Here is a 24,722-nt window from a genome sequence, read left to right on the forward strand (position 1 = left end):
AGTTTAACTATTTTTAGTAAATAAAAGTTCATTTTACTCATAAAAATGTAATTATTTCACTAAAAATCATTAAAATAAGCAATAATCATCCATAAATCCTCAATATGACCTAAAATTATTTTAGAACCAGAATGTATAACATGCAAAAAATTTCGTGGTTTTTATCCTTATAAAACACAAAATATTAGTTTTAATTAAGTTACATATAAGTCGGAAAAACTAAACCGATTATGCATGCAACACCAAAGCTCTTGATGCCAATTGTTAGGTTCATATGCCTTTATTAGACTCTTCTAATGGTGATCTAAATAACTTGTTGATTTAGAACTAGTGGACCTAGTTGCATACATAACAAAATAAAAGAGATAAAAGAGGAAAACAATGTTCCTTACAATGTTAAATGGTTCGACATGGGCACAAGTAAGGTCTCCTACTTCAATTGTTCTTGGTTATGAATAATACGATGATCCTCCAAAGTTTCAAGATAGAAACTCTCCTTTCAATTGCACCCAAGACATTCTCATAACACTAATTCATATTCTAACTAGGTATTATGAATTAGTAACCTTAAATTTGGATCTAATATAATTTTATTACTACTATAGTAACATTAGGTATTATTAGATCTAGAACAATATTTTTGAGCTTCTAAACCCATTTTAAGAGTGAGAAGAAAAAGGATACACAAGACCATTATTGTGTAAAAATTGGTTGAATGAAAAATAATAGCCAAACTCTTATTGTAGAAGGGGGGGACAGGTTTTAGAGGGCCTTTACTTTTCCTTTTATTCTTCACAAGAAAATAGGTGTAAGGCTACTTAGTGTTAAGTTATCATTGTGTCTCTATTTAACAATTAAATAAAAAACACCCACTAACACATAAGACCCTCCATTTTTTCGGTCATTATAGATAAAATGGACTTCCATTTTATTTCGTCACTTTGTCATTTGTCACACAATATGTCACATGTAGCATGTAACATGTTATTAATTAATTTAATGCATATTTATCAAATAAATATCATTATATACATCACAATTAGTGTTAGGGAATTGTCCTATTGGTGTGACCTTAAGGGATCAACTGATCACCACCGTCAAATGACAGTAATGTTAAACTCTAGTTAGCCAATCATTACTGATTAATGTTGATCAGTTGACTATATAATTGAATCATCCCTTACCTATTCTTATTATGAGATTTAATTATGATTTTTAATCATGTGATCGCACTATTGTTGAGGACACTTACTCCAACAGGACCTGCCGTTGGGAAAGGCGACCTCGAGGCAACTCAGGGATTTGGGTCAAGGACCTGCCGTCGGGAACAGTTTGGAGTCTGTCGACTGCTAGTGTGGGTCGTTTAAAGTACATTAGACTGCGTATAAAGTCTCCCCAGCCATAGGAAGGAGTCATACCTGAGGCATCTTCGGGATACGTCCTTGAATTGTTTCTTGTTTGTGCGCAAAGGCTCGCCAGCCGTCGAGGATCGAGTAATCGACTGCGCCAAAGAGCTGAATTTTCCGAGCTTATTTCAAGAGGTTGGTGTGTGGAGACTTGTTCGTCGTTGAAGGGTGCGTAGAGGCTTGTCAGCCGTTAAGTGTCGAGTAATCGACTGCGAGAAATAGCCGAATTTGTCTGGCTTAGTTTAAGAGGTTGGTGTGTAGAGACTTGGTCGTCGTTGAAGGGTGCGTAGAGGCTTGCCAGCCGTTAATGGTCAAGCAATCGACTGCGGGAAATAGCCGGATTTTTAGGGCTTATTTTAAAAGGTTGGTGTGTAGAGACTTGTTCATCGTTGAAGGGTGCGTATAGGCTTGCCAGCCATTGAGGGTTGAGTAATCGACTGCGGAAAATAGCCGGATTTGTCGGGTTTCTTTCAACAGGTTGGTGTTTAGATACTTATTCGTCGTTGAAGAGTGCGTAGAGGCTCCCCAGCCATTTGGGGTCGAGTAATCGACTGCGGAAAATAGCCGGATTAGTCGGGCTTATTTCAAAAGGTTGCTTGTTGTTAGTGGACTCTGTGGGGAGGTCTCTGATATCCTGCTGGGGAATTTTGGTGTTTATACAGGATGTTTGCGGTGTCGGAAAGATATAGGCTTTTGTAGTTTGAGCTGGCTCTTGTGGATGACAACCTTTATTCATAATTTCGAATTTTGAAGAAAAGTAACGGTTTTTATTTTCCTCGCTCGGAGTTTGTAGAAATAACGAAAGCTCACTTTATGTTTTTCGCTTGATGAGAAAGTCAGGTGTCAATGTAAAAGTAAAACCCAAATGAGAACATTTGACAATGTTTGTCAATGTGGCTTAGGTTGGAAATTTTATTTAATAAAATGTAAGGGCAGATCTGGAATCCAAAAGTTAAGCAAACATTTGACCGAACTAGGGCTGCTTTACTAAAGCAAGCGTAAGATGGAGAAAGCAGAAATTACGCAAACGTATGTAGGCTCGTTATAGGTACAAGGATAAGGATAAGTATAAAGATAAAGAGGTAACAAAAGTGCCATGCACAAAAGTTTTTAAGAGGCACAACTAATAAAAGGCTCATACAATGTTAATTGGTAAACTATCATCTAACATCACTCGTGAGTCATCATAATCGGGCTTGCCAATTTGAGAAAAACCTCCTTCCGTAACTGATTCTGCCTGTACAAATAAAATCTCCTATCAACGTAACATAATTCTTTTAAATAGTTAAAAAATTCACCAATAAGTCTAAAATACTTACAATTGCCTTGCGTATAAGGAGACGCTCGCAAACATGATTGTGTAAACTTCTAGGAAAAACTCTCTGAGACATTGCTCGATTTCAATCGAAGTATATATCTATAAAATTATATTAAAATTATTTAGACATGCAAATAAAATAATAATGCCGACAGTTTATAAAAAAAAGTAATCGCCAACAAAAAATCATAAAATCATAGATGAATACTACAAGCATGCCTTTTTAAGGTTCCTTTATTTACTTGTACACACGATAATTCAATCATTAGTTGAGTTTGGTTCAATTTCTAGTGAAGTCACACTCAGCTAAGACACTAATGAGGACACTATCTACATATGCGCTCAAATTTCGACACTAATTCAACCATGAGACGACCCTGAAACAATCACCATCTATACCACCTTTCTCCACTTAAAATAGAATCAAAACTACTATAATTCGCAGCACACTGCTTACCGAAAGGGAAACTGCAATAACTCATTGATGTCCATAATAACGCCATAATTCTATCCTAAGAGACGGAGATTCTCTCTTATATACAAAAAAATGACTACTCCGTATAACACTCGTGGTCTATTGACAATCACAGCTTAAAATTAAAAAGGGCAATATATCATTCCATCAATTCTATTGACACAATTATCATTCCAAGCTCAATGACCTGAAGGAGTAAAATACATGAAATCCCAGGCAGTTATTAACTTATTATAGATTATTTCACTCAGAGTTTACATGGGTTAGTTACAGAATAGTTGTTACTAAACACAATTGTATAACCGCACATCCACCAACATACACATTTCCGCCACACTCATCTTTTGAATGTGACAATATTTCACGGTCCCCACTCGGAGCCGTAAAGTAAGGTAGGCCTAGTAGTCGTGTGATAGCACTTTTCCATTTCAACCATCCCGCTTTAATTCTATGAGCCACATCTCCGTCTAACTCCCTATCTTTTTCAATAATAGAGTCCTAGATATCTAAAGAAATCTCACCCCTCTAACAACATTTCCATCGAAAATAATACTCCTCACCACTGTCAAGACCCCGCCACGTTCAAATACTCAGTCTTAATCCACAATATCATATATCATCTGCAAACATCATACACCAAGGGATATCGTCCTGAATATCCCTTGTCAACTTATCCATAACTATAGCAAAGAAAAAAGGACCAAGTGCGGAACATTGATGCACCCTAATGGTAATGGAAAATTCTTCCGTTCTCCACATTAATGCGAACACTTGCACCAACCAACTCATACATATCCTTTATGTGTTCAATATATTTTTGAAACACACCCTTTCTCGCCAAAGCCAACCAAAGTACTCTCGGTACCCTATCATATGCCTTTTCAAGTCAATAAAAACAATATGCACTTCTTGTCCTAATGTTGTTCCATCAACTTCTATGATAAAAATTGCATCCTTAGTCGATCTCCCAGATATAAATCCAAATTGGCTATCCGAGATATCTATACATTTCATAAACCTTTGCTCGATTATCTGCTCCCAGAATTTCATCGTATGACTCATAAGTTTCCCGATAATTGGAACACACTCTTGAACATCACATTTATTCTTATACAAAGGGACAAGAGTGTTTCTCCTCCAAGCTTATGGCATCTTGTTGCTCCTCCAAATCTTGTTGAAGAGCATGGTTACCCATTCGATTCTTTTCTCCCGCAAGCACCTCCAAACTTCTATAGGTATATCATCCGGTCCCTCTTCTTTCTTCGACCCCATCTTCCTTAACGCCTTTCTAACTTCACACTTTTGTATTCTACACATTAACCATGCTAGGTAACAAGGTAACCGGTTACCTCTACATCTACAAAACCTTGCTCCAGATGTCCATTGATAAATTATCAAAGTAAGAACTCCATCTAGCATTTATTTCGTTATCCTGAATCATAACCTCGTCGTCCATATCTTCCACACACCTAACTCTCCCAATACAGCAAATTGACTTATTGGTCAGTTTTTAGATATCTTCCACACACCTAACTCTCCCAATACACCTAACTCTCCCAATATTCCTTGTCATTCGGTCTCTTATGCTGGTCAGTTTTTAGATATCCGGATATCTTCTCGCGTGTCGAACCTGGCATACACTTCTTGGTTAACTTTTGCCCTCGCATCACGCAGTGCCTTATTAGAAGTGCCTTTTTAGCGGCTCGTTTAGCCTCCTTGTACTTTTCAAAGTTCTCATCACTCATGCATTTCCCTAAAACCTTATAACATTCACGTTTTGTCTTTATCGCTTGTCTTACCTTATCGTTCCACCAAGATGTGTCCTTGATGGTCTATTTCCTTTAGATTCCCGTAACATCTCCCTCGCCAAATCCTTTACAACATGCTCCAATTTATCTTTCTCCTTGCAATCCGACCAAATATCGCTACTTCCGACCTTATCCAAAAACACTTGTCGTTTTCCCCTTGTAGCTTCACCACTTGATTCGCGCCTCCCCGATTACCTTTCTCTTCCTCAAGTTACCTTTCTCTTCCTCAGTCTACAAGAAATCAAGCACCACTAGCCTATGCAAAAGGAAGTCAATTTGACTAGCATTTCCTACACTCCTATAAGTCATTAAATGAGAATGTCTTTTCTCAAACCAAGTGTATGCTAAAGCAAAATCTAATATGTCACTTCCTGCACGAGGTTGGAATTCATTTTTCGAGGATAATTTTACCTTTGGTGTGAGGGAAGGAGCAACACAAGTGAGATATGTGGTGGATTTGTTAAACGAGACATGTTCTTGGAATGCATGGCAGCACAATGGTATTCCACAATGGTATTCCTTGCCATCATACGGTGGCTGCAATTTGGCACAATAAAGAGAGAGAGACTCGAAGCTGACTGTTACAAAAAAGTTGCGTGCCTCAAGCCTATGACTATTTGATGGAGATAAAAGCTCCTCCGCTAAAAAAGGTTGATACGAATTTAAAGTTAGATATTTGTTGAATTAGACCTATAACCCAACAATGGTGTTTGAACCCAAGACATATTGGGAAAGAACGATCAATTACCCAAATACGCGTTTGAATAATAGCAAGAGCAGTTTGCTAGCAAGCAAGCTTTGAGAATTCTTATAAATTTTGTGAATGAATATTACAAGTACTCAAATGACTATAAATAGCCAAGTTGGAGAACCGTTTAGAGGCATCCAAAGGACCACTAATAATAGTCTCAATCAAGCTAATTAAGACCATTATTTACAAGCAATTAACACCCAAGTTAATGGACTAATTATAGCACAATAACATCTTTTATTAATGAACTAAAATAATAAGGAAAACTTAGCAGCATGAAATTATATGACTCCCTTGAATGTCACCATGCACAACCCACGGACCAACATAACCGAGGCAATGTATCCCCCCATTCCAAGCACAAGGTCATTGTCCATCGAGCCATGAGTAATGTCACCATCGCCACCCGTATCATCCCCTCCCCCTTTAAAAGGAATTGACCTCAATTCGGTAAGGCCGTCATCATCAAGATATGGCGATAAATCACCCACATTAAAAGTCGCGTGAACACCGTAATCCCCAGGAAGCTCGATTTTATAGGTGTTGTCATTGATACGTTGAACCACCTTGTACGGTCCCTCGGCCCGAGGCATGAGTTTATTCTTGCGTTTGCTCGAGAACCGCTCCTTTCGTAAGTTGACCCACACCAGGTCACCTTCCTTGAAGATACGAGACCGTCTGCGCTTGTTTGACTTCCGCTGATAAGTGGAATTAATGGACTCAATCCATTCACGAATTTGTTGGTGCAATTTCAGCATGGATTTCAGCTTGGCTTCGGCGTCTTTATGAATTAACTCGTCCTTTGGTAACGGAATCAAATCCAGCGGTACATAGGGGTTAATCCCATACACAACTTCAAACGGAGAATGACCCGTAGCATAAGTTGGTGACCGATTATATGCGAACTTGGCATGGGCAAGCTTGACATCCCAATATTTTTGAGTCCGTCCAACCAACCCACGAAGCAAAGCCCCCAAAGTTCGGTTAGTTACCTCTGTTTGCCCATCCGTTTGAGGAAGATGTGAAGTACTAAAAAGGAGCTTAGTACCCACCTTTTTCCATAATGTATTCCAAAAATAGCTAAGGAATTTTGAGTCACGGTCCGACACAATCGTTTTTGGTATGCCATGGAGACGGACAATTTCTCGGTAATACAAGTCTGCCACCTTACTCGCATCATCGGTTTTATGACACGCAATAAAGTGAGCCATCTTTGAAAATAGATCCACCATCACCATAATAGCGTCATTACCCCTAGCAGTACGAGGGAGGGCCACTATGAAATCCATGGACACGTCGTCCCATGGCCGTTTTGGAACCGGTAAAGGAGAGTATAACCCGGGCTTAAACGAACTTTTGGCCATATGACACGTCACGCACTTACTCACAATACCCGTCACATCCTTCAACATTTTTGGCCAAGAAAAATGTTCCTTTAACACCTCCATTGTCTTAGCCACCCCGAAATGCCCAGCTAGTCCCCCACCGTGAGCCTCACGTATTAACAATTCTCGAATTAGGTGCCTTGGAACACACATGCGATTGCCTTTGAAAAGGAAACCGTCTTGAATGTTAAACTCTTCGAATGAACCACCCACACAATTCTCAAATGCCACGCCAAAATCACCATCATTTTTATAATAGTCTTTTAATGTTTCGAAACCAAGAAGGCGAACATCTAAAGTGGACAATAAAGCGTACCTGCGAGAGAGTGCGTTGGCCACCACATTACTACGTCCATCCTTGTACTTTGCAGAGAAGTAAAAGGATTGCAAAAACTCGACCCATTTGGCGTGTCTTGGGCTTAGTTTCTGTTAACCGTTAATGTACTTGAGTGACTCGTGATCAGAGTGCAATACAAAGTGATGGGGACGAAGATAATGACTCCAATGCCGTAATGTCCGCACAATAACATAAAATTCTTTATCGTATGTGCAATAATTCAAGCGCGCACCACTCAATTTTTCCGAAAAGTACGCCAATGGTCGTTTAGCCTGGATTAAAACCGCGCCAATTCCCACCCCGCTAGCTTCACACTCGACTTCGAACGGTTGGGAAAAATCGGGAAGAGCTAGAATAGGAGCAGCGCACAATCGATCTTTAATTAGTTCGAACGCGGCCTGGGCCTCTTTACTCCAAACAAATGCACCTTTCTTTAAACAATTAGTGATCGGACTTGTGATGGAACTGAAATCGCGAATAAAACGTCTATAAAAAGAGGCTAAGCCGTGAAAGGAACGAACCTCACTGACCTTTTTGACCGTTTTGGGACTGGGCCAAGTCTTGATAGCTTCGATTTTCGACGGGTCTACGGATACCACGCTCTTTGATACTACATAGCCCAAAAAAATCACGCTATCAACAAGGAATGAGCACTTCTCTTGCTTCCCAAATAGTTTCTGGATACGCAGTACCTCAAAAATACTCCTTAAGTGTGTTAAATGCTCCTCCCTCACTTTTACTATAAACCAATATATCATTGAGATGGTTTTAGAACCTCGTTCATCAATCTCATAAACATACTAGGAGCGTTTGTGAGACCGAATGGCATGACGGCCCACTCGTACAACCCATGCTTCGTTTTAAATGCCGTTTTCCACTCATCTCCCTCACGCATTCTAATTTGATGATAGCCACTTCTCAAATCAATTTTCGAAAATACCTTTGAACCATGGAGCTCATCTAGCATGTCGTCAAGCCTCGGTATAGGAAAACAATATTTAATAGTGATGTTGTTCACGGCCCGACTATCCACACACATACGCCACGTTCCATCCTTCTTAGGAACTAATAAGACGGGTACAGCACATGGACTTAAACTCTCCCGAACAAATCCCCGACTCATAAGTTCATCAATTTGTTTTTGTAGCTCCTTGGTTTCTTCTGGGTTGCAGCGATAGGCGGCCTTATTAGGCAAGGGAGCTCCCGGAATGAGGTCAATTTGGTGTTCTATTCCCCGGATGGGTGGTAAACCGGGTGGTAAGTCTTCGGGAAATACATCACTGAACTCCTCTAACAAATCCGCAATGGAGCTGCCTCTGTCAAATATTTGATTCGAAACTAGCCCATTATTCGCAACAATCAGGTACACGGTTTCACCTTGGTCTAAAACCCGCTCAATATCTCGCTCATTAATTAGCATGGAGTGACTCGAAGTCTTCTTTGTCTTGGTGTTCATGGCCCGGACTGCTTGAGTGGTCATGGGTTTCAAGATCAATTTCCGCCCCTCATCCATCAATTCATACTCGTTGCTCCTCCCCTTATGAATAACGTCCCTATCGAATTGCCAAGGACGACCCAACAAAATGTGACAAGCGTCCATAGGAATTACGTCGCAAAGGACTTCGTCTTCATAAGACCCCATAGCTATCCCGACTCTTACTTGTTGTGTAACCCTCACACTACTACCGTCATCAAGCCGATAGAGGGCATAAGGTTTGGGGTGGGCCGTAGTGACCAAGCATAATTTTGACACCATTTCAATCGATGCTACGTTCGTACAACTACCCCCGTCAATTATTACGCTGCACCACTTGTCCCCAACCCGACACTTGGTATGAAATAATTGGTTCCTTTGGTCCAGAATCAGTGGGGCGGCCTTAGTTTGGAGCGTCCTAAGAACCAAGACTGTGTCAAAGACCGGGGCTTCATAATGTTCTACCTCCTCTTCTCCGTCGCCTTCATCAAAATTAAAAACATCTCCCATCCGTTCTTTCTCCTCAACCAACTCCTCACGATACCCCATAGCTTCCCACAAGGTAACCACCCGTTTATTGGGACACGCACTTTGGTAGTGACCGAACCCCTGACATTTGAAGCAGCGAACTTTCGATAAACTGGTCTCTTTTCCTGAGTCAGTGGTTCTAGGGGTTGATTTAGACGAGGTGTAAGGGCCTGGGGTAGACACGGTCTTAAGGTGGGACGAGGACTTAACTGACGAGCCCGGATTGCTAAATTCCCTACTGGTATTCCAAATTTTTGATTTACCCTGTGCCTCAATTTTTACACAAAGCCCGCACAAGGTATCAAAGTCTGCATACGGGTATAATTCAACTGAAGTGGCAATATTTCGGTTTAAACCCCTCAAAAATCGCGACATTTTCTGTTCTTCATTCTCCTCCAATTCTCCCATTAAGGCTAATTTCTCAAATTCATCAATATACTCACTAATACTTAATTTGTCCTGGACTAAGTCGGCGATTTTTTGATACACAGTAAGACGATGGGTAGCAGAGACATACCGTTTTCGTAACTTGCGTTTCAGCGAATCCCAGGAGGTAATCTTCTCTTTTCCGGCCCGAGTTCGTTTTGATTTCATTCCTTCGAACCATAACGACGCTCCTTTGCTAAGTTTTAAGATGGCAAATTTACATCTCTTCTCATCGCTAAGGTCCTTGAAGTCGAACATTCGTTCAATTTTCCTTTCCCATTCTAAATAGTCCTCGGGATTGGTACCACCAGTGAATTCGGGAAGTTCCGTCACCTTGAACTCATCTTGCTTCGGACGAAGGCTAGAGCGGCTTCCCGTTGGTCGATTGCGTAGCAATTCTTGTAGGTGATTGATTAAGGTGTCCTCGTCGTATTCTGCCATAGTTTGTGTATATATGTATATATATATATATGTATATATATATATGTATATATATATATATATTTTTTTTGTTTTTTTTTGTATAATTCGAGAGCCTGGGTTCGTCTCGATTTATGGAAATCAAGAGCTGAAGCTCTGATACCACTAATTATACGAATTTAAAGTTAGATATTTGTTGAATTAGACCTATAACCCAAACAATGGTGTTCGAACCCAAGACATATTGGGAAAGAACGAGCAATTACCCAAATACGCGTTTGAATAATAGCAAGAGCAGTTTCCTAGCAAGCAAGCTTTGAGAATTCTTATAAATTTTGCGAATGAATATTACAAGTACTCAAATGACTATAAATAGCCAAGTTGGAGAACCATTTAGAGGCATCCAAAGGACCACTAATAATAGTCTCAATCAAGCTAATTAAGACCATTATTTACAGGCAATTAACACCCAAGTTAATGGACTAATTATAGCACAATAACATCTTTTATTAATGAACTAAAATAATAAGGAAAACTTAGCAGCATGAAATTATACGACTCCCTTGAATGTCACCATGCACAACCCACGGACCAACATAACCGAGGCAGTGTATCCCCCCATTCCAAGCACAAGGTCATTGTCCATCGAGCCATGAGTAACGTCACCATCGCCACCCGTATCAAAGGTAAAAGCTAGAAGGTATATTATTTTTTGTTTTCCCTTTACCAACTCTCTTTATCAACCATAATTCATTTGTCGATAGCTCGAATTATACTATTTTAGTCCTTCCTAATTCCTGGTTCTATAAAATTGGTACCAATTTTTTTCGATCTTCGACCTTTATTGTTCTCACCCCGACTTTCCAGAACACTCGATCAAAGTATTCTTTTCTTAATCTTTCCTAAGAGAGACTAAGAGAGAACTCAAGTAGATAACTATCTCAATGATCAAATGATCAACATGCCGGAGTTTTTCATGTACTTACTAAATTAAATCAATAACGAACCCGTAAAGCAGTAAAGCGTACCTTTCCTTGTCTAACTACCTCGTAACAAGGCTCATTCACATGTATATAGGTTGCGTACATGAATCTCTGAATGTCCAACGGAACCAAGTATTTAGCAATATATCTTGTTCCAGCCATGTTATAAACTTCCTTAAAGACGCCATCTAAAATTTGATTTTTCCAAGTGCATTTGTGACGGGTTCCATAAGTTCCACTTCGACTGAATTCCTTATTCAAACCAGACTTAATTATCACATTTCTGTCCATTAGATCCTTTAGATTCTTAATAAACGCGACGCGGTCAGGAGCAGTCCAAATCCATGGATGGTCTAGAAGCCATTGAGCAGGTACATGTCTCCTACAACATTAAAACATAATTTGATATGTTAGCAGCAAAAGGGGTAAAACTTTAACAAAGTAAAACTTTAACAAAATTCACATTATGAATTATGAATATAGAACTTACAATTTTGATGGGATTACAAACTTCATAAAGTGGAGAAGCTCGGCCGATAGGTTATAAGAGTTGATGGTGGGATGTGCATCACCAAATGGAAGGCCGATAATAAAGAACATCTTCTTTTTTAAGGTGTAAACATCATCCATTTTAACTGCTAGAGGATCTAGGGTAGGTAGAATTCTGCCCTCCCTGTGTTTGGTGACATAAATAGAATTAGTCAGGTCACCGCAACACAAACTCCCATTTGAGAAAACGTACAGCAGCCTCATACCTCTTATCACGTCTCTTCAAAACCAAAATTAACTAATTAGTAAAATGTAAAGAGTCCTAGTTTGATCGAGTTAAAATTTAATTCAAAATCTAAACTAACAGAGAACAAACCTTGATATATTAGTAAAAGAATCCGCAATATCATCCCACCATTTTTTCTTATCCTTTGCACAAGAGGGGTTACTTCGAAACTTCTCACACCTCTCTTGAAAATAATAATCTAAAGGCACCACATCTTCGCCGGAAATCAGAAATTTTGAGCCAGCATAATCTACCATAGATTCCACAGGGAGTATATATTTATTAAACTCGTTCTTTCTGAAACCCTCTCTTAGACATTATAGGTTCTTCAAATCCTGATGTTCTCTAGATTTGATAAACGTTTTACTCAATTTAGCACAGGAGTTCTTCATTGTTCCAGAGAAGACACTATCATTAAACACTACAACAATTCACCACTTGCGCCACGTTATAATTCGTGGCGCAAGTGCCAAATTCCCGTGGCTAAACGAATTGGCTACGGAAAATATTCTGTGGCGCAAGTGGTTGTGGCTACTAACTAGCCACGGGAAAAATTAAGACGTGGCAAACATCTACTTTGTTTGCCACAGATTTCTCCGTGGCTAAAAATCGTGGCAAAAAAATTATTCCCGTGGCTATAATTTTAATAGCCACGGGATTCTAACGTAACAATGTGAAAAATTCCTGTGGCTAAATGTTTTGAATGAAGTATTGTTTTCCGTGGCAAAACATTTATTTCTCATGGCTAATGCCTTTTAAAATACAATATAATAGCGTGGCAAGATATATATTTTTCCGTGGCTAGCCGTTTACTAGCCACAGAAACTGTCGAGGCTTTAATTTTTTTTTTTTGTGGCTTAGCTTCAGATGATCTTAACCATCATACTTAACAATCATAGTTATCAATACAAAATAACAGACGTGTGATTTAGACAAGTACGTGCAAAACAACACCTTGATATTACCAAAGTATTTCATCAAATATACAATGTCTTTAATCAAACAAAAAATTACACCAAAATTCATAGCAATGAAAAAAAAAGTTTTAGATTATTTAATATGAATTTCTGCTTCAAACTGGTGTTGCTCTGCATCAACTCTATGAGACGAAAATTATTAATCTGTAAAATTAATAACAAAAACGTTATTAACCTTAAAAGAAAATTATAAACATTGAAAGTTTACATCACTTCTTATATCTCTCTTCATATTAATAAAGACAAACCTACGGTAACGTTTTTCTTACTTTAACTTCTATTATAAAAACTTCTTTCAAGAATTCCACAAACTTTTTCTCCCAAACTTGCTCCAATCTTTGCATCAACTTCATTTTCTTGTTCTTGAGCTTCTTTTTTTTTTTGGCTTTTGAGTTGTTCTGCATTTTTTTATTAGTATTTCCACCTCTTTTTTAGCTTTTTCCAAATCATATGTCATATTTCTTTTACCTCTCATAAATAAAAACGGGTGGTAACAAATATAATATTGATTCATGTACCATTCGTTGTGAAAAGATTAATCAGTGTACGTATATAAGTATATTTTCAAGCATGATCTTTGTTATTTTTCAACTACACTTAATGGGGAGGATTAAGCCGCCTTTGATCCTATTCGCCCTTAATGTCCAATTTCTTATGAAAGACAGCCTTAGAGCAAGTACAATGGTAAGAAACAATCAGCTAGCTTGACAAATCCATAAGCTACAACCATTCTAAGCTAGTAAACGATTTCAATGGTTTAGTTAACTTTAATATTAGCTTGATGAGATCCACATGTCAAATTATTTTTCCATAAACATAAAAAAAATTATTTGAACAAATTTTCTATTGGTTGATTGATAGTTGTGGAGCCATATAAGCAAGTAGCTTAATGAAGCAACAAGCTTAAGCCAAGCCAATCTTCATAGCCTTCTCCAATGATCTAGCAACTAGCTCGCAATTTTAAGAAATTGCAAGCAAGTCTCTAAGCTTCACATTGGACTTGCTCTTACACCCTTACACATCTTATCGTATTATAAAACTTTATGCCATTTGACGTGAATATTTCTATAGAAGTTTCATACTAAATTGTTGTACACAAGACTAATTGATCGTCATACTCTCTCCACTACAAGAGAAGACGTAGATAGAGACTAAATTAGCAACTGAGTGATAATCAGTAGCAAAATGAAATATTTAGTGACAAAATTAGCGACTACATAGTAACTAGTCTCTAATTTTAGATACTAACTTATAGGTGTAGCGAAATTAGATGGTAATTTAGAGACCAAATGTGACTTGTAGCTAATTTCGTAGCAACCTGTATATTTGGCTACCAAAATTACCGTAGTAGCTAATTCAGTAGCAATTTATAGGACCCGCTTTAATTCTCGTGCATCTTTTTTTCCTCCACCCGATCCGCTTTAATTCCCGCGTCATACTTTATTTTTTTCCTAATACTCAGTTAACCTAATTAACCTAGATCCCCTCAAATTATCTTCTCTCCCATATCCCACCAATTCTTATCATATATAACCACCTTTGATTATAATTCACAAATAGCTTGAAGTCATTACTTTAATTCTAATTGAGGTTAGATGCTTATATTTTCTTTATCTCTTTGCTTAATTTATGTCCATATAACTATTTGCTGTGTCAATTTGATTATTTTCTTAGGTTTTCATATGGTAATTTGAAAGTCAAATCAATTGTTGTTAAATTACTTTGGTTGCTTATGTTGCTTTCATATTAGATTGTTTAATTTAATGGGGGTAAGAGTAAGATAAACATGATTGATTTGTTTGTTTATGAGAATAGAGGAAGACTCTTGTAATTGGATGTTTACAGTAAAAAAAAAATAGTAAAATCCCAAATCAAGTTTTGACAAAAGACTTCATCAAATTTTGGTATCACCGCTCCCCTTTATTCATCTTACCCTCCTTCAACCCATCCAATCCATGCTCTTGTTTTGTTTGCTTGATAATAATTAAAGATTTCTGGGGTTATCAAAGTCCAATAACAATAAAGAATTAAATCAATTTTGAGATGTTTTTTTGCTGGATAACGATAATGGATGAAAGTAAAGTAAGTATAAGGTTTCTCCTTTCTTTGCTTTAGCATATACTTTCGTTTGTTAATTTGGATTGCTTTGGAATATCATGTGTTGTTTAGATGTTTTAAAACCAGTTTGTATTACTAATTAGTTTGGATTATCGGTTATCTTCCGTTCCTATCAATAGAAATATCTCTATCGGCATAATCGTGTTAAGACCTCACTCCGTCTTATTGATTTTTTTACCTTTGATTAAAATACCGTTACAAAGAATAAAGAGGTAAACAAATGATTGAGACGGAGGGAGTATTATAAGACTATATGAGGGATGCTTAATGTTGTCTTTCCTTTAGCTAGCTAGCTTACGTCAACTTCAGTATGCTATGATTTCAAATTTGTCCTTTGTAGAGTGAACACTGAGTTATGATACTTCCATTAATAAGGAATGTTCCCTTATTTTTTTAAACTGTATTTCGAAGAATAAAGTTAGTAAATTATTTGATTAACCTCATTTTTTCATACACTTAATCACTTGCATACTGTTTATGACATGACAGATTGCGTAAAGCCCTCATTTGAGTACGAGATCACTAACTTCGACATCACTCTACCAGGTATGTTTGACCAACAACTTTTTTTTTCTGTCTTATTTATTCCGTTTCCTGTATACGTATTACCTTCAATATGTTGTATTAAGCCGGTTTTGTGCGTGTGAATTTCGATTCAGTATACTTAAAATTTGCACCTAAGTTAAAGTTTTATCATATGAGCACATATCATTATCAGTATCTCTAGCTCAGCTAGAACACTATTGCTATATTGACTCATCCAGGCCAAATGTTGATGCTCAGTGACTTAGTTCTGAATACAGCCTTACTATTACTAGTCTCAGTTTTGTGTAGAATGTTATTGCAAATACTTGTTTACCTGTCTCAGTTTTGTGTAGAATGTAGTTTATTAATATGTTGTGAAAACTCAGTTTGTGATGATAAGTGATGAGAGTGTAACTTATTTTCACTAACTTGAATGTATATTTTATTTAGTCTTTTTGTCAACGCAGTTATGTCTGATCGTTCATGGATGTACAAAAGATTAAATGGAAAATATCTATCAAATAACTTTGTTAAAGAAGTGGATGAATTTATAAAATTAGCATGTCAACAAAAGAGTTTCAAAAAGTCATCAAAACTTAAATGCCCTTGTATTAAGTGTGACAATAGGAGACCAAGTGTGGAAGTGTGTGTCATGCCTACCTAAGGATACCGATTTTTCTGTTATGAAGGAGAATAAAAAAAATAAGACAGATGGATGGAAAAGACAGAGTATTTTCTGGCAGCTCCCATATTGGCGTAATTTACTGATTAGACATAATCTTGATGTCATGCACATTGAGAAAAAGGCTGGAAAACGAGGTAGCAAGGAAGATCACAATGCATATTTAGAAGCTGCTGGTGGCATCAACAAACATGGCATCGTATATGGAATGGGTAGCATGTCTCAATTCTATTACCCACTTCCTAACTTGAAAAAAGGGGAAAGAAATTGCCTCCTTCAAGTATTGTTGTACAACTAGAAGAACAACTCGAAACTACAAAGCAAGAACTCAAGGCTACACAAGATGAACTCAAGGCTACACAAGAAGAATGGAAGAAGCATAAGAAGACTAGTGAAAAAGAAAAGCAAGAATTTCAAATGACTCTTTTAGATATGAAGAAGGATATGGCGTGTATGTCAGAGGCATTACATTGTAGTGACTTCTCTGTCAACACTTCAGACTTTTCGGCTCATGGGCAATAGTTACTTCCCATCTCATTTAGATATTTGATAACTTTTCAACCAGGTTTTAGAAGTGTTGTGATACTGAACACATGTTTGTTTTTTGGATTGTCGAACGAGGAGTTTGTTTTTGGATTTTTATTTGGTAAAAGACACATTGTTTTTGGATTTTGAGACGGTAATAAAAATTGGTTTGATCGTTCATTAGTTGTTACTAGTTAGATATGTGCATTACTGCTAACCAAGCTACTTAAAAATCAACAGTAATCTGCTACAAATGCATATCCGTGTCAAAATGTGTCTCCATTTTGCTACTAAATTATTTGGCGTTAAAGTGGCTACAAAGAATTCATGCTCTAAAATAGCTACTGTTAACTTTTGGGTAGCTGAATTAGCTACCAATTAATTGGACGCTAAAATAGCTACAAAATATTATGTCTCTAAAATAGCTACAATTTATTGTGCGTAGCTGATTTAGCTACACATTAATTTGACGCAAAAATAACTACAAATAGTTCTGTCTCTAAAATAGCTACAGTAAATTTTAGGTAGCTCATTTAGCTACAGATAAGTTAGTCTCAAAAATAGTCACAAAAATTGCTACACTACGTCTTTGGTAGCAGATTTAGATACACAGACATTAGTCTCAAAAGTGATCTCCAAATTTGCTACAGGTAAGTCAGTCGCTAAACGTGGTCGCTAATTAGGTAGATAATTTAGCGACGAGGGTTTTAGCTACTACTTCATAACAGTAGCAAATGTTGTAGCAAATGCAATTAGCTACCGAAAAACATCGATTAGCTACGGAATATTCAGTAGCTAACGAGTCTTAGCCTTGTAGTGCTCCATTTAGGTCATTTGTTTACCTATGATTTTGCATAAAGATCAAAGAGAGGGGAGGGGACCATTTATGGTACCGCTATTAAGTGACAAGTGCACAATATGTTATGTAGATGATCAAATTACCTTTCAAAAATCTCACTATAAAAAGGTAAACAATTGAATGAGATACACATAAATAAGATAGGTAAATAAATAATTGACCGTGACGACGAGAGTATTAGTATATTTGAGCCTAGCTTACCAAATTAAAGTTCTGTTGTATTTTAGCTCTACAAGAGCTAGTTGTATTAGAGATTAGTGGCTTATAGTTACTCGGTTGTATGCGTGGCTTAATAGCAATTGTTAGTTGCTCACTTGCTTGTTAGTAGGAGTAGTTTATATTTAGTACTCTGCTGGCTATTTATTTTGTATTTCAAATCTAGTTATAATTATAAGGCCACATGGCAAAAAATTTTACAATGTCTACTTGGTACTCATATTTAGATTTTGAATAGGTTGGTCCGAGCTAGTTGTTTCTAATTTGTATAATTTGTCAAATATACTCTTCAATCTTCAATCTGCATGTATTTTACTTACCGTCGTTACCGAACATGAGTTCTCAAATTTATAAGTACCCCATAGTAGCTATAAATTGTTTACTTAAAATGAACTCACAATACAACTTATGGACTCAGATAATTGTAATTGTAATTGCTGCTAAAAACTCCATGAGGAATACCTCTTTCTAATTAAAAATTACTATTTATAAAACTCCTTCTAATTAAAGAGAAGGCCAGAAGGGTACTAAATAAAATTAGCATGAACTCAAAATACAACGGAGTACTAATCTTTAACATTACATTAACGGAGGTATTATCGTACCAAAAGGCTAATTATTTAGTTTTACTACTAATTTTTAGCTTTAAGATCGACGAAGGTATCCGTCGTAATTAAAACGGATCATGTATCATCCCACATAGGCATATAGGACAAATCTTTTAGATATCCTAGTGCATTTGCCTTTGACTTATTCATCTCACATGAGCATATTTGACCTATCTTAAGTTTAAGACGGATATAGCGTCTTAAATAAGATTTTGCCTTAATGATAAAACTTGCTAATTAGCATTAAAACATTAAACATCAATAATCAACAAACATAAGTCCACCAACATAGTAGTACGATAATCAACAAACAAACAAACAAATGTTATCATTTAAATCAAGAAACTATAATAACACTCATCAAACATTAGTAATCAAAAAAGGGCTCTTGTTAACAAATAGCCTTTTGGTACAATGATAATTAGCCCCATCAAACATAAAAAATTCATATCACATAGCAGGGGCGGATTTTGGGGGGGAAGTGAGGGCACGTGCCCTCACGTGACAAAAAAAAAAAAAAATTAAAAAAAAAAAAGACGATAAACACAACCCAGAGACAGAAACAACATAAACACAAACACAAACACAAAAATCAAAATAGAACCATAAAATCAAGACGATATTTGAATTTTAATGTATAAATGTTGTCCGCAATTTTTTTTTTCTTACTGTGCCCCCCCTTTACTGAAATCCTGGATACGCCACTGTCACGTAGTAAGAGAATTGAAAAAATTGTCAAAAAATTTCATAGTAATCCGATACCCGCTATTAGGGCTCTTATGAATTCATTGTAATCCGATGGATAACAGTAATCCGATTAACAACACTAATCCGAATAGCAATCGATTAACTCATAGCAATTCAATTAAGTAAATAAAAACTGATTTCAAATTAAAAATTAGGGCTATTGTAATTACCTTTGGAATTAAGATGGTGGACGACGGTTCGTGTCGAATTCAGATGGTCAATGAACTTAGGCAGGTTCTCCCGATTGTCGCTAGTGGTTCACGTGAGGGATTGAGTGGCTGGTTTCATGGGGACTTCGGGAGAGTTATAAATTCTGCTCTTGGTTTCATTTTGTTGGTGCGCTGCTTTTGTTTCATTGTAAATGTTTAATGTTTCTGTCTTGTGGGTTTAGAACGACACAAATATTACCTACAATCAGTTGTATAGTAGCATTATATAATCGCCTCAAAGTTGTTGAGCTCTTACACAAAGTTGTTGAGCTATTTTACAAGTTATTGAGCTATTTTACAAAGTTATTGAGCTTAATAATTATTTTGTTAAGCTCAATAGCTTTGTATTATAGCTCGATAATTTTGTTAATAGAGCTCGATAACTTTATAACAAAGCTCAACTACATTGAATAAGTTGTATATACAACCAATTGTATAATACATTAACTGTTAGAACGAGTATATTAACCTTGTTTTCATCCCTTTTTTTTCACATATTATTTGATATGGTCGGTTATTGAATTCAACTTTGTATTCGGGTGTCCAATTTAATAATTCTCTCTGTTTCATTTATTTGTTTACCTTAATGTTTGGTACGAAGACAAAAAACAGAGGAATAGACTAATTATTGGATAATAAATGGAACAATTGAGTGTGGAGGATCGAGTTATCCATCAAAGGTAAACCCGACAAAATTGACTCGACCGGAATTTGACCCGATCCGAATAACCCGACTCAGACTCGACCCGACACCCGAACTCAAGACCTGAGCTTGACCTGAAACCCGAGACCCGACCCACTATATCCGGAACCTTATTGTTGTAACTGATTATTATCCAAGAATAATTTGATAATAGTTTACCCGAAAACTAGAAACCGAAATAACCCGATCCGACCCGAAACTAACACAAAGCCGGCAAACCCGAAATTGACACGACTTGAACTGACAAACCCAAACCCAACCGGGTTAATCCGATTGCCAGGTTTAAATCTCAAAAGTGTTTCTAAAATAGAAAGGTAAACAATGACCCGGACGAAGGGAGTAGTAAAAGAATACTTTGAATGCTAATAAATTTACGCTGAGTGTCTGAATCGATTGAATTCTTTTTCTCGTCATTTATTTCAACGAGATGAATGTCATATTTTGGATCTATTCCGGATCTTGACCAAGTATTTTTCTTAAAAAAAGGTGGCCAACTATTTATTTAAAAAAAGGTCTCTAAAGCCTTCATTTTTATCTTTTGTGTTTTTTTTACATGATATTGACTTAATTTTTGTTGAATTTGATACATTAAAAATGATCATATTCATTAATAATATTTATGATAACTTTATATTTTTTTTTGGACAATAAGTCAGTTTTGATCGTCGTATTGAGTAAGTTGGGGTCGGGCCATACATGTTCACAAGTTCATATATATAATAACCGACTTCGAAAGTGCTAACATTACAACTCTGTATATTTGTCATGAATTTCTCTCTTAACGTAAGACGTTATTTGTTACAACATGGTATATTCGTGGCTAAGACAATTTTTTTTTTCCATGGTGAGCTTTATTCGTGGCTAATATAATTATTTGCCACGACCAGTCTTATTCATGGCTAAAGAAGTTGTTTTTGCCACGGGTGTGGCTTAATTCATGGCTAAAAGCACAATTTGTCACGGACGTGGCCATAATTTGTGGCCCAAGTGAATATTAGCCACGGTTGTAATTTTCCCATGGCATAACTTTTCAAATAATTTTATCCTATATTTTTTCCCGTGGCTAAGTAAATTTCCGCCACGAATTACAAATTTCCGTGGCGTAATTCGTGGCGCAAGTGATGATTTGTTGTAGTGAAATTTCGTAATGATTTCGACATCAAAAGAGACCACAAACGGTTGGAGTGCTGATTCTTCTTCTGAATCACTTGGAGCATGATCCAACGCGGCAGTTTCTTCTTGAAACAAATTTTTTTCTGTATCCGAACCACCGTCAACTTTTTCTGTATTTGAACCACTATCAATTCCCGGCTGAAGAACTTGGAATGCTGATTCTGAAACACTTGGAGCATGATCCGACCCGGCAGCAATAATTTCAGTTTCTTCTTGCGACACTCCTTTTTTTGGATCTGAACCGTCGTCAACTTTTTTAGGATCTGAACCAGCCTCAGTTACGGGCGACAAACTTGCAAGGGAGGCAGTTGACATTTTTTCTGAGAGTTTTCTGTATCTCTGTTTCTTCCTGCCCACGGTTAATTCAGCACAAATATTAAACCACTCTCTTGCCTTATCATATTGTAGATACCCGTATCCGTCGATATTGGAATTTATAGAGAACCCGACAAACACCCGATGATGATAGGACACATGTATTCTTTAGTTGTCATTGTCATTATTTGGGTTCGTTTTACGATGTAGAATGAGCGTTGTCGACGGAGTATTTTATTAATTTAAATGATATTTAAATTAAATGTTTTTTTAAGTGAATTCATTTTATTGCTTTATTTTGAATTTATTTTCTCAAGTTTATTTTATTGAAAATAAAATAAATATTTGATTTGAAAAATCATTTTATGAATATATTTGATTTGAAGAATCATTTATTTTAATGTGTTAATTGATTTGAAAAATCGATTTAAAAATCGAAAAAAACTCGTTTTAAACACGTGTTTTGGAGCTCGATTATAGCTCGGTTTTTGAGCCCGTTTTCTTTACGAGTTGGCACGAATCTCGAGTACACTAACCAACCTAAGCCTCTACCCATCCAACCCCAGTTCGAACCCCATAACCATGGCCCAAATCCCGTCCCAAACACCCCTCAACAGCCCGCACAAAAAACACGAGCAGCCCCCTGTTTTGCGTGCTAAATCCCGAGCCCAAAACCCGCTCCAAACACCACCAAAACCCGTGCCCATTAACTCTAACCCATACCCTAGTATCCTACCCATATTACCTTAGCTTAACCACCAAGAAAACTCCTCACAAAGCCTCTCAAACCCTCACAAAAGCTGCTGGACAGCAGCTATGTGCAAACCGAGCCCGTCTGCCTCTCCTCTCTAAAACCCTACTTTAACTCCTTATAAATACCCTCCCTTCACCATACATTCATGGCTCTAAGTTTTCCATACATACAACCGTCATTCACAAGCTTAAAACTCCAGAAACAAACCCTAATTGCCTCTCAAAAACCCTCCACAAAACCGACATACAAACTGAGAATCAGTTTGTGTGTCCTCTTTGAAACCGTTCGTTCTCCCTTCAAACCTCCATCAAAATTCGAGTTTCTTGTTCCTAATTAACCATACAACATCCATCTACAAATTAGACAAAGATTTACGAACCAAATTGCCCTTGAGAGTACACGAATTCCCTCAAAAAAAAGAGTGTTATACACTCTGTTTTGTGCGCTTTTTCTGTCTGTCAGTTTCTGTTTGTGCTCGTTTTTCGTGCCCAATAACTCAAAACGAGCAGGGGTTGCTTTAAGATCTCTATTCTCCTCTATTTCTAGTTTTCAAAACATCTTTTAAATCGAATTTTCACCGTGAAACGAGAGAGAAATCGCTGTTTGAAAGTTGCTGTCCAGATTTGCAAAAAAACGTGTTGTTGCTTTGTTCCTTCGTCGACGACGGCCTCTCGAGTTAAAATCTACCATCGATTACGAACCAAGACGGTGTCAAAGATACATGTAGGTTGAGGGTGCATCTAATCCTCCTCTTTCTCCCTTTTATTTCGTTTTTATGTTTGTTTTCTTATAGTTCGTTTTTAGTTTATCGTTTTTGTTTATCGATTGTTCTTATTAACTATGAAACTAGTTTAGTCCGAGTATGAGTTAAAGTACCACCATGAACACCTGCGTTGACTTGAGATGGGAAAGAAACCGCTACATTAGTCGGTCGTACACCCCCGTCTCATTTACATATCCTCGTGTTCAAGGTAGGGCATTAATAAAACGAATTCTAACTTCGTTCTTCGCTTTTGACCCCTCTTTTATTTCGTGTAATTCGACCCACCTTAGGACCATTTACATGTTAGTTTGACCTCTGATTGTTAACATATAACTCATTTAGATGACATTAGATCAATTTAATAATCTAATTAGACACTTTAGGGTACATCGACATAGCTTTAAAAATCAACTGACAATTCTATAACCTAATTGAATGCATCTCTCTCTTTCACCTAATTTCTCGCTAGTATAAGAGTGCGTGATTAGCACCTTCTTATTAACACTCGATGAGTTAATTTAATTAGCGAACTTGACCTAATTTGACCCCTTTCAAGCCGTGTAGAATACACCTTTGCGCGACATCCTTTCAATCGATCAACGTTGTTTCTAACTGGTTTTCTAACTTGTTTCCTATCCCGTTTCGCAATCATCTATCTAACCTAATGAATCTAACTTAAGAATTAGGGTATGCTAGATCGTGAAGGCCGTGCTTGGCCGTGTCCTTGTAGTCCCTTTTCTCGTTATTTTCTCATCCTTATCTCGTTATTTCGTATCTTGTAATTACTTTATTTATCGAGTCGTGTTTGGTAGTTTGTTTGTAATTTTCAAGTTAGCTTTCTTTTATCGAGTCAAAACCTCTTCCAAAAGCCTTAGCCTTGTTTAGTTAGATGGTTGTGTCCCAATGCATGTAAGAGCGTAGTAAATCGCATGTTGTTTAAAGCAACATGGCCCGATTTATGCTAATGCATGCTTTGGTGCGTGACCCAATGTCTAATTCGATAAGATTAAGTGAAAGCACACATCACGAGGAGTGACCCAAGGCCGTGAGTCATGTAAGCCGTGGGCCACCCCTTTGTGTACGTTTTCCTAGGCCGAATGGCCGTGTAATGCGTCATGTACGGTTTTGTGTATAGCGTTGTATTTAGATCGAGTTGTATCTTTAATTTATCGTTGTGTCGGCATGAAATGCCTGGGTTGTAATAGGGTAGATCCCAACGGCTCCCCCATTCCCATCAAGCCTTGTTTGCTTTGTTTTGTATGTTGTTAGATCAATCAACCCACATGCTAAATTACAACTTTGACAAAGTTAGTTTAGTTGCATCTAAATCGACACAGAAACTTCACATGTTAGGGTTTTGAAAATGATGTTTGCATATCATATATCGTAGTATCTATGACCTTGTTTGAAATCCGACACTTGACTTAGTAGAGGCCGTTATTGAGGGGCGGGGTTAGGTGTC

The 24,722-nt window shown here is 37.1% G+C and overlaps 1 protein-coding gene across 1 annotated transcript; it reads right to left on the reverse strand.

Moving 5' to 3' along the window:
• Window positions 1-6,039: 6,039 nt before the first annotated feature.
• Window positions 6,040-10,349, reverse strand: LOC141639422 (uncharacterized). Its single transcript, XM_074448554.1, has 2 exons — window positions 8,421-10,349; window positions 6,040-7,569 (listed from the first exon to the last, which is right to left on the reverse strand). Exons 1-2 carry the CDS (start codon window positions 10,347-10,349, stop codon window positions 6,040-6,042), a joined length of 3,459 nt encoding a protein of 1,152 aa, XP_074304655.1.
• Window positions 10,350-24,722: the final 14,373 nt, after the last annotated feature.

The sequence above is a fragment of the Silene latifolia genome, unplaced genomic scaffold (assembly GCF_048544455.1).
Source record: "Silene latifolia isolate original U9 population unplaced genomic scaffold, ASM4854445v1 scaffold_384, whole genome shotgun sequence".
Classification (NCBI taxonomy): Eukaryota; Viridiplantae; Streptophyta; class Magnoliopsida; order Caryophyllales; family Caryophyllaceae; genus Silene; species Silene latifolia.

Excerpts from the sequence above, each read along its gene's own strand:
- LOC141639422 (XM_074448554.1), bottom strand. The coding sequence starts at position 10,349 with ATGGCAGAATACGACGAGGACACCTTAATCAATCACCTACAAGAATTG. Across the intron at positions 7,570-8,420 it reads ATGAGCTCCATGGTTCAAAG|AAACTAAGCCCAAGACACGC; the intron begins GTATTTTCGAAA and ends AACGGTTAACAG.